The 10,923-nt window shown below is 35.5% G+C and overlaps 1 protein-coding gene across 1 annotated transcript; it reads left to right on the forward strand.

Moving 5' to 3' along the window:
- Window positions 1-195: 195 nt before the first annotated feature.
- Window positions 196-2,025, forward strand: LOC107487882 (BES1/BZR1 homolog protein 2). The gene is made up of 2 exons (XM_016108574.3): window positions 196-689; window positions 925-2,025. Exons 1-2 carry the CDS (start codon window positions 465-467, stop codon window positions 1,657-1,659), a joined length of 960 nt encoding a protein of 319 aa, XP_015964060.1. The 5' UTR covers window positions 196-464; the 3' UTR covers window positions 1,660-2,025.
- Window positions 2,026-10,923: the final 8,898 nt, after the last annotated feature.

Below are 10,923 nucleotides of genomic sequence, written 5' to 3' on the forward strand. Positions count from 1 at the left end.
TTACAATAGCGTCATTCGAATTCTTTACATTAGTATATATAATTTAATTTAATTATCTTAAGAAAATAATATTAAAAATAGCATTTAGCTTTACGAATTTTGGTATGAGAAAAGCAACCGGTCCATTCCTCTCCATCTGCAATCCAACCCTACACATAAAAAAAATAAAAATAAAATAAGAAATGGTTATGGAAGAGAAAAACCGAGGGAAGTGTGAAAAGGGAAGGAGAGAGAAAGAGAGGAAGGGTGGGAAGAATCTAAAAAGGAAGCAGCACTTCATTTTCTTCTCCTCCTTCTCTTCTCCTGCACCTGACAAAAATAAGATTTACAGAAAAATTAAAAAAAATAAAGGATCCTCCTCTCCCTCTTGACACCCACACTCAGAGAAAGAGAAAGAGAGGGAGAGGGTTTTAAGTTTTAACTGTGCAAAGCTAACAGAGAGCGCGGGTGGAAGCGCCGGAAAGATGACCGGCGGTGGATCGTCGGGGAGGCTGCCGACGTGGAAGGAGAGGGAAAACAACAAGCGGAGAGAGAGAAGGCGGAGAGCGATTGCAGCGAAGATCTACGCTGGTCTTCGAGCTCAGGGTAACTACAAGCTTCCCAAGCACTGTGATAACAACGAGGTCTTGAAAGCTCTCTGTGCCGAAGCTGGTTGGATTGTCGAAGAGGACGGTACTACCTACCGCAAGGTTTCTTCTTCTACTTCTCTCTCCCTCTCAGATCTACTTGCTCTTTCTTGCTTGCTTTGTTGATCCGCTTTCTAATCTTGCTAAAAAGTTGATTTGATCCTGGAAGCTTGTGATCTAACTAGTTTTTGTAGTGTTAATCTGAGATCAGGTGTCATTGTGATAGTTCTAGATGATTGATTATGTTCCGTTAGTTTCACCCTAGAAATCTTGATTGAGATCTGTGTTTTGATGACAGGGATGTAAGAGGCCGCAAGGTGAGATTGGAGGAACTCCAGCGAACATGAGTGGTTGTTCTTCACTACAGCCAAGTCCACAGTCATCAGCGTTCCCAAGCCCTGTTCCTTCCTACCATGCTAGCCCAACTTCCTCATCATTCCCCAGCCCCTCTCGCATTGATCCCAACCTTCAAAACCCCTCTTCATTCCTCCTACCATTCATTCATAACATCACCTCCATCCCCACAAACCTTCCTCCTCTTAGAATATCCAATAGTGCCCCTGTTACCCCTCCTCTTTCTTCCCCAACCTCCAGGGGTTCTAAAAGGAAGGCGGATTTCGAATCCCTCTCCAATGTCTCCTCTCTTAATTCGTTCCGCCATCCTCTCTTCGCGGTATCCGCCCCATCCAGCCCCTCCCGCCGCCACCAATTGGCTACTTCCACCATTCCTGAGTGTGATGAATCTGATGCTTCCACCGTGGACTCCGGTCGCTGGGTTAGTTTTCAGACAACGACTGCCTCGGCTGCTCCTCCATCGCCTACCTTTAACCTTGTGAAACCAGCAATGCAGCAGATCACTCCCCAGGATTCCATGGATATGAATGAAGGCATGCAATGGGGCCAGGCTGCAGAGAGAGGAAGACCATCGGATTTTGACTTTGAGAATGGTAGAGTGAAGCCATGGGAGGGCGAGAGGATACATGAGGTGGGAGTGGATGAGTTGGAACTGACTCTAGGCTGTGGAAAGGCCTGATGTTGAAAGCAATGTTTAGGGCTACCTTCTTATGTCTATATCACGCCCAAAGGCCACAACACTGCTGAGAACCCGATCCCCAAGCCCAAGTCTGCAGCGTTTCCTTGGCGTCTGCATGGATTGCTTGGATGGAGCTGCCACTCTGCCATTGCCGGGGAAATCGGTTGCTATGTTGCATTTCTATATTTTTCTTATATGTACAGTCCCGTTTATATTTCGTTACATTACATGAAATTTGACTTCATTGTGATGCCTTGTTGATTGTTGAATAGTTGCATTTGGGGCAACCTTTAAAAAGTTTGGTAGTGTTTTGAGACTTAATCTTAACTTATTACTATAGACCAGGAGAAATTGAAGTTCACTGAAGAGATATTCTTAATGCTTTCACACTCTTTATTTCATTACATAGCTGAGCATTCCAATGTGAGTATTTGAAACTGATATGGAAAGATTGAGAAGCCCACTTTTGAAGCTTTATAGTTTTGCTCCATTCGGCCTCAAAAGTTTAAACTACTGCAATTGCTGTTTCCAGTTTCCACACTGAATATGTATGCAGTTTTGCTCGATCAGTATTACTTATGAGAAGGTAATTAACATCACTTCCTAGTCACCAAAGGAAAAAAAATTACATCACTTCCATCCTCACATACTTTCCGCCTCTGTTATGAGAGGGTAACTTGACGGTAGAGGATGATTATACATATGTATATATTTGGACATTAAGTTAGAGGATTGTATTGTGATAGAGAAAAACACAAAGCAATTATGTGGGCCTAATAATATGTAGGTAGTGTATATTAATTTAGTATTTCTGTCATTCTCTTCTATCTATAATTCTATATCGTGTATCTTGATACTAGAAGGATGTTAGATAACCCGAGGAATGAGGATATTAAATCGCTTATGCATGGCTCTTAAGTGTATTTTTCTTGCGAGAAATCTACGAGTCTAGCTGTAAAGTTTTATGATTCTTCATTGTTGAGATAATATGACAGCAACATAAACTCTGACGAAAAAACAAAGGCTTGAATCTCAGCACTCTAGACTCTGCAGAAACTAGACTTAGTTATAGGGAATATCTGGTGAATACGTCCACAGTTTGTTTTAAATTTTTTTTTTCAACTTTGATTTTGATCCTATACATGGCTTACACTAATTATGATTTGCTGAATTTGAGAGCAAGTGTTTTATTATGATTTGGCTGTCCATTATCTTCGTGTATAAGATATGAATAACCCGGTGCCTGACTGTTCAAGAGGAATCTACAAGTTCAAAGGAGAACACATTATTTCTCCTGGTTCGTAATCTTGAAGGTCAAAATTCAGAACCCGCAAAACAAACTGTCATGTTATCGTGAATATATGTGTTCTTTGCTTTCTTGTTCTTTTCTGCTTATTCTTCTTCGGTGTGTGTTCAACGCTCTCGTCTCACGCATGATTCTCTCTCATTGCCAAGCGATGCAAACAGTGATTTATTTCAACAGTGTGCCAAGTCACACCGAGAAGAAAAATCAAAATTCAAAGCTGGGACTTAATGTGAGGAGCCTATATTGGTTCCCCAGGATCTATGGATTCCTCCCATGGCCCAACCATGCTAATCCACCTCTCTCCCCCAAAGCCCAATTAGATTTGCAGGATTTTAATTAAAAATCCTTAATTGTTACCAAAAAACCCACAAGTACACCCAAGAAAGAAAAGATTATAAAAACCAGCAAAACACTTTCAGAAATCACGTTTGGATATTTTACTTCAAAATTGCTTGTTGTTCACGACCAAACAAAAATTTGATTGTTGTTCCAAACCTAGGTTTAGGTAGAAGCACCTCAATAGAGTTCTGTTGTGCATGCGATAGAAGCGTTGGAGAAGATAAAGCAGACCCAACGGAAGCAAACCTGATCCGAGATATCACAAAGACTTCCACGCCCATGATAAAAGTGTGGTGGATGTTATTATCAGATCCTTTACAAGTTAGGATGAGTGGATTGGTGGAAACCCTGTAGTGGAACCAAATTGACGTAGCAAGCTAGATTTTGAGGTGGTATAGGATGCATGTCTGCTTCGCAAGAAGGGGGAGTTGGCTTGGCGCAGGGAAGGGAGGTGGTCTTGTTCGGGCTGGGTTTGGGCATGGGTTTTGGTTCTTGGTCTGGGTCATGCAAGCAATGGAGGACAGGGAGAGCGAGATTGTTGGCAAATAGTCTGGGAACAGGGAAGCGGCAGCATCAGAGTTGCAGATTCGGAGGAGAGAAAGCTGAAGCTTTCATCATCGTGCACCCTCGGCGACGGAGCTTCATTCGGAGCGCCGGCAGCAGAGGAGACCCACTGAAAGTCTCGCGTCCACATCGCTTTGGGTTCCAGATTCGTACAGTGCAGGGGCGTCACCGGAGAGAACACCAGTGTGGCAGCGGCCATGAACACATACCATGCGTTCTTCGCTGATCATCCTTTCTTCAGAATGCCATCCTTTCAAAAGCAGAGAGGCCTAGAAGACATATGAGCCGAGGGAGTGACGGACCGATACTGAAACTTTTACTGTGCGGATAAAGTTTATATAACATAATAAATACATATATTATTTAATTTTAAAGCTAATTTTAAAAGAAAAAATACAAATGGATAGATAATATTCTTTCGAGTCGATTTTTAAGAAAGAACATCAATCTTATTTAAATTTGAAACTTGATCATTATAATGGACATTTAATATGAAGTTCTTAAATTGGTTATTAAGTATCAAAAATTAAATAAAAAATTATTATAAAATTAAATTTAATAATTAAGTAGAATCAAATAAATATTACTATTATATACTAGTGAATTTTTTTTTAATTATAATGAAGACACTGCCTTCACAACTATATACCTAAATCCACGATTCTGTATGAGCCCATCATTAGCAACGTGCCCAAAATATGGCTTGAAGAGACTACTCTTCGTATTTTAAGGAATTGTTCCTTTACAAATTTGATTTGGAAAGCATTGATACCTCTTACCACGAATAATAATTTCTTCACCCATAATCTCAAGATTGGTTTATTAGCAATCTATCTACCAAAGGTCGATGGTCTTGTTTGTTCGATGTTACTACTTCTTGTTTCTGGGTCTTTGATAGAAAAATTACCATCCTAATATTCGCCATTGCTGTCATAAAAGCTAGAACGAATGAGATCTATAATTGTTTGAAGCTGAGCACTTAAAGACTAACTAATGACTACCTCATCAAGTGAATGTCTTCTCAAGATAATTACATTAAGATGAATGTTGATGAATCATTTTATGATAGTAATAATCATGCAGCTTGTGAAGGAATCTTTGAGACCACCTTGGTGGGTTCATTAAAACTTTTTTGTATAATATTAAAAGTTGTTCCACCTTCCATGCTAAGATTTGGGAGTCATTCGAGGACGCTGTTACAAATGAGTTTTAAAATCTTAGTTGTTGAATCAAATTTTTTAGTGGCAATCAGCTTGGTCAGAAATAGTTGCACTTATTGAAGATGTCAGAATCCATGCGAGCCAAATAAAAAATTTAAGCTGGCACAACACCTTTCGAAAAATCAATTGTATTGCTGATTTATTACCCAAGAAAGGTCACGATCTTCCCTACAGTCTCCATATTTTTGATATTCCAACTCTTGATTTACACCATGCCCTAGCCTTTGATGCTTTGGGAACCCTCAAGTTGAGAGAAATTACTTAATTTGTTTCCAGAAGTACATACTCCTTATTATTTTTCTTTTTTGTTTTTTTTTGTGGGGTCTCTGACCCTCGATGTCTACAAAAAAAAAATTCTTCAACATTTTTTTTATTACATAAAAAACACCATCAATATTACTATTTTTTCTCTACTACTACTGGCACAATTTTTCTACCATTATTTATAACTCTTAAACTAATCAACAAATTCAGACAAAACATCATTAAATCTAATAAATATTAATTAAAATTCAAATACATAAAAAAATAAACAGACAATTAGAAAAAAGATAGTAAATAATTCAGATGAAAGAGACATAGTAAAAAATGAATTTAGAGGTAGAAAAAAATGATTGCATGGAAGAGAGGCAGATTCAGAGAAAAGGAAAAAAAATAAATTTAAAAGCTAGCCATACTAGAGATGATGACAAACACAACTTAAAGCAGAGACAATGAAAGATTTGAAAACAGAGAGCAGAAGCAACGGTAAATAGCGATGACAATGACAGTGACTATGATGAAGGATCTTAATTTGGAAGAAAGAAAGATGGAGGAGATCTGAAAGTGATGAATCGAAAGGGTATGAAATATGAGGAAGGACAAAGGGAGAAGGTAAGGAAGGAAAAGTGAAAAAATGAGGGCATTAGTGCGACGTGTGAAGGAGGGAGGTAGTGTGTAAGGTGGATGAAGAAGGAAGAAGGAAGAAGGAAGAAGGAGAAAAGTGATCGTGAAAGGAGATCAGAGAAAGGAAAAGGTGAGAGGGAATAAAAGGGATTAGGTTTAGTGTTACGATAAAGTCAAAATTAGAATTTAATTTAAAAAAAATAGACAAAAGTGAAAAATTTTGTGTCTTAAAAGATGTGTTTCAGTGTCCCATAATAAAGAAGAGACACTAAAGACACGTATTTTATGTGCACTTGTGTGTCAGCGTGTACATAAAAAAATTGTGTCTTACTAAACAAATGGTGGACATGTGTTGTCGTGTCCATGTCTCTTGTGGACATGGACACTAAAGCTCCATTTGGTGACGTATATGATGAGACATAGACATTAAAAACACAGACATATAATATTTATGTCTATGAATTGTATTTGGAAAAAAACAAATAAGACACACAAATATTCAAAAAGGATTGAATTGTCTTTAATTCAACCATAAGTTCTACCAACATCACCTGCATACCTATCACCCCAAACACTGTCATAATCATTGAGTTGTTATCTCTTCCAATATTATCTCAAATCATCGTTCAAAAATTAAATATGCAATTTTGGTTGAAAAAAAAAAACAAAGAACCAAAGCCCAAACTTTATCAAATATTAAAAGAAATTTAAATAAATAAACAATTAAATGTAAAATTTTTTCTTAAAAAAAAATAGAGAACTAGAACCCAGAAGAAGAGAGGAAGAAGATGATTGTAAGAAAAAGCAGAAGAAGTAGAGAACTAGAAGGAGAAAGCAGGAAAAAAGAAAATAACGAAGACAACCACTTGAAGGAAGAGAGGCGGATGTGGAACCAAAAGAGATAAATCAAGAGAAAGAGGGAGAGACATAGCAGGTCTGGAAGGCGAAACTTGGATATGAAAGAAGTGGAAGAGAGATAGAACGAATTTGAAAGAAGGAGAGCGCAGTGATGCAGCCTCAACAGCGATGATTAGACAGAATGCGGAGGAATGTGCGTCTATGAATAGGCAGAGGAACGCGGCGGTCCATGACAAATCGGATGGCGACGTGAAAGGGAGAGGAAGAGATGACAGTTGAGTTTCCGTTGGTGAGGGTAGAGGAAGGTAGAGAGCGAAGGTTAGTGACTGGTGAAAAAGGAAGAGCTGGTGGCGAAATCTGAGTGAGGAAGAAGAAAAACAAAGGTTCAGGGAGATGGGAGGAGAAAATTTGGAAATTTAAAAATTAAATAAGGGTAAAGGATAAAAAAAATTAATATATCACAAGTTGTATATCAATATCTCAACTATTTAGAGGTACACAAATTTAATATTTCTTTATCCATAAAAATTTTGTCTTACCAAACTATATACAAGACATGTGTTACCGTATTCATGTCTCTCTAAGACATGGATATCAACCAAGCTCTACCTAAACAAACACTACATTGAAGAACACAAAGATCAAAAGGTAAATGAGAGTCTACATATTTTATTTATATATCAGTATATCACATAAAAAAAAACTACGTATACAATTACACGTTTTTCGTATAAATAATTAAGATCAGACCATCATGCAAAAAATTATTTTACAATGGAGTTAATATAGGTGAATTGCTTTATTATTGGTTGTATGCGTGTTGTACGCGTATATGAGTGTTGCAGCTATTCACACCGTGTAAGGTACGACTATAGAAGCACATGCTTCACGCTCCTAGCGAGAAGACTGCTTTGTTGACACGAAGAAAGAAGCAAAGAACCAAAACAGAAAAAGCAAATAGAGAAATGGAGAATAAAAGCAGAGAACAAAAAAATAAAACAAGAGAGGAAGCAAAGAACATGGAAAGTGGGGGAGGAAGAAAAAGGGAAGAGAGAAGGAAGAAGCAAACAACGATGAGAATCACTGCCACCGATGTTGTTGCTGAGATAGTGGGAAAGTAAGAGAGTATGAAGGTTGAAAGAGAGCATGAAGGTGAGATAGAGAGGGAGAGAGATGGGTTGGTGATATGCCATCGCGGATGCAGCTCACCTTGTCGACCTGTAGTCACTGCTGCTACTAGAGAGGAGGTCACCGAATTTTGCCTCCACTCTTGCTGTGCTCCTCCATTTTGTCTGTTTTTGTTCACCATCTGCTTCTATTTGTTGTAGTTACCACATGTTGAGGTATTATTATTACTGCTGTCAGAGCTGCCAAAACTATCACCGGTGACAGAAAAAGGAAAATTCATCGAAAAATTTGATCTATAACTTTACATGGTCTTATGGTTAAGTGCTAATTCTTTGAAAAATGGTTTACTAGGAATTAAATTTTCAAACATAACTTTAATCTTTTCATAAATTTGGATCTTCTCGAGTATTGATGATTAAAATATAAAAAATATTTGTTTTAATTTTTCACAAGCTACGAATTCAATTTTTTCAATAAAAATATAACAATTCTTCTTGCTCTTTTCGAGATGTATTTAAAAAAAAAACTCTTCTCGCTCTTTGCAAGATACATTTTAATAAAATAGTGAGATCAGACTTAGTTTTATTCTTAACAAACTAGACTTATAATGTATTTAATTGGTCTGAACATGACTTACAACCTATTATAAATTTTATTTTAAATACCAAACATATCTTGTTATTAAACTTGACCTGACTTGAAACCTAATAAAAAGCCTGATATATGTAATATACTAAATCCAATTCTTATAATAAAGTATAACAATGTTAAAATTTTTAAAAATTATTTTAATTATAAAAATTATTTTTATATTTATTTATATTTTATTAAATAAGCCTGACAGATCTATCAAACTATTTTGTAAATCTGAACTTATTTTATTAATAAAATTAGACTTTTAAATTAGTCTAAATTTAAAATTATTTTATGACAGATCAAACCGAAAATAGACTAAATTGAAAACATTAGCAAATTTATTTGACCTATTTTCACTTTTAATTAGAAGCAAATTTTTTATTTTTAAAACAAAAATAAAAATGCTTCTCGCACAAGAGGTCCCAAATTAACCTCCACATCAAGGTATATTTCCACCAAGTCTATTTTAAAGCATAATTCCAAAAAAACTTCATATAAAGATTTTTTTACCCCATCATACTAGGTTAATTAGACATTATTATAGGGCTGACAATATATATCTTATCTGTGGGTATCCAATCTGAATTAATTCGTTTGGATAGAATTGTCTACTCGATCTGTTATGGGTAGGGTAGGATGCGGTACGAGTTTGCCTGTGGGTAGGGTAGCGTACGGATTCAGGGTATACCGTACTCTACCATACCTGTACTCCTAATATATTATGAAATATATATTTAAAAGTTATGTATGTTACGAAGAAAGTGAGTGTTGAACCCACAATCTTCTTCTTATAGAAATTTAAAATAACTACTAAGTTAGTTGATGATCATATTATTTGTAATTTTATATTAAATTTTTTTAAGATTTTATTGTTTTTAATTTTAATTTGAACTTAGTTTTTTATTTTTTATTTTATTAATATGTATGAAATTTGGAATGACTGAATTTTATATTTACTTAAAATTTTTTATTTTCTACGAATAGAGTCGAGTAGGGTAGGGTTTAGAATTTTAAGGTACAGATAGGGTTAGAGTTGAAAAATTTTCAACTTGCAGATAAAATAGGATAAAATTTTAAAAATATTTTTAACCGCGAGTAGAGTAGTTAGGATAGAGTCCAAACTCTATACTACCCTACCAATTGCCAACTCTATTAATGCAGATATAGTTTTTTTTGAAACAAAAAGTTCAACACAGTAAGATGGAGCATTTAAAAAGTCCAAAGTTACAATACAAACACTGAAAAAGAAACCGTAGTTATCTCCGACATTGCCATCAATAACTAGACGGAACAAAGTCAACCCACTCTTTGTATCTCCTAATCGACTTAGTAATAACTTCCGCAACACCTGTTTCTTGATTCTTGAAAATTCTGGCATTCCTTTTCAACTACGTATTTAAAATGATAGCAAAAAAGCCAATCAGCCACCTGTTACGTTCGTCTTTTCTTACAGAAGCTCCTGTCCAACTCTCAAAGTGTTGTTTAATGGTTTCTGGAATAGACCACAGTTTATTATAGACGTAACCAAGCACACCACACCTGATACGTGAACTCACCGCTAATGAATAAATGAAAATCATTCTCAGTTTCTTTTTTACATAAAACAAATCATATCCCTGTGATCAATAATGCCTAATCTAATTAATCTTTTCTTAGTATATATTGACTCTACCAACTAACACAAACTAAGTGAATAACTCAACTTTTGATAGTACTAATTCTCTCCATATAAATCTAGTAAAACTATAATTCGTAATGTCTTTTAAAAAAGTCTCAACCTATAAAACTTGCACAAATAAACTAATAAAATAAACTCTTCATCTATCAAATTTTTATACTATTTTATCTTTTCTCTCACTTGTTAATAAGACAAATTGTCATATAGTCGCATATCCATGTGCCAACTATATTAGAACCGGAACCTAAAATAATACAATAATATCTGTTCACAATCAAGATCATGAAGTTAATGGTTGTCATACAATTATACATTCAAAACAACGATTAAGTTGAAAGATAAACCTTTTAAGATAATGGTTATCGTATATACTGAAAACAACCAATCATAATAATATGCTTATTACTATCATCATTTCTTTTCCCCTTAATAATATCCCCTTTTGATGTGATATACTGATATGATGATGACCAATAAGTCTTCCTATTGCGATGGAACGACATAAGGAAAGTGATGGCTGGTAGGCTGGACCTATTGACTATTGGGTACGAAAATTATTGGTTACCTAAAGATATTAATTTTTTATTGACTAAAAATAAATATTTAATTTTTTTGTAAAAAATATTATTCATGCATTAAATATTTTTAAT

The sequence above is a fragment of the Arachis duranensis genome, chromosome 5, assembly GCF_000817695.3.
Source record: "Arachis duranensis cultivar V14167 chromosome 5, aradu.V14167.gnm2.J7QH, whole genome shotgun sequence".
In the NCBI taxonomy this organism is placed as follows: Eukaryota; Viridiplantae; Streptophyta; class Magnoliopsida; order Fabales; family Fabaceae; genus Arachis; species Arachis duranensis.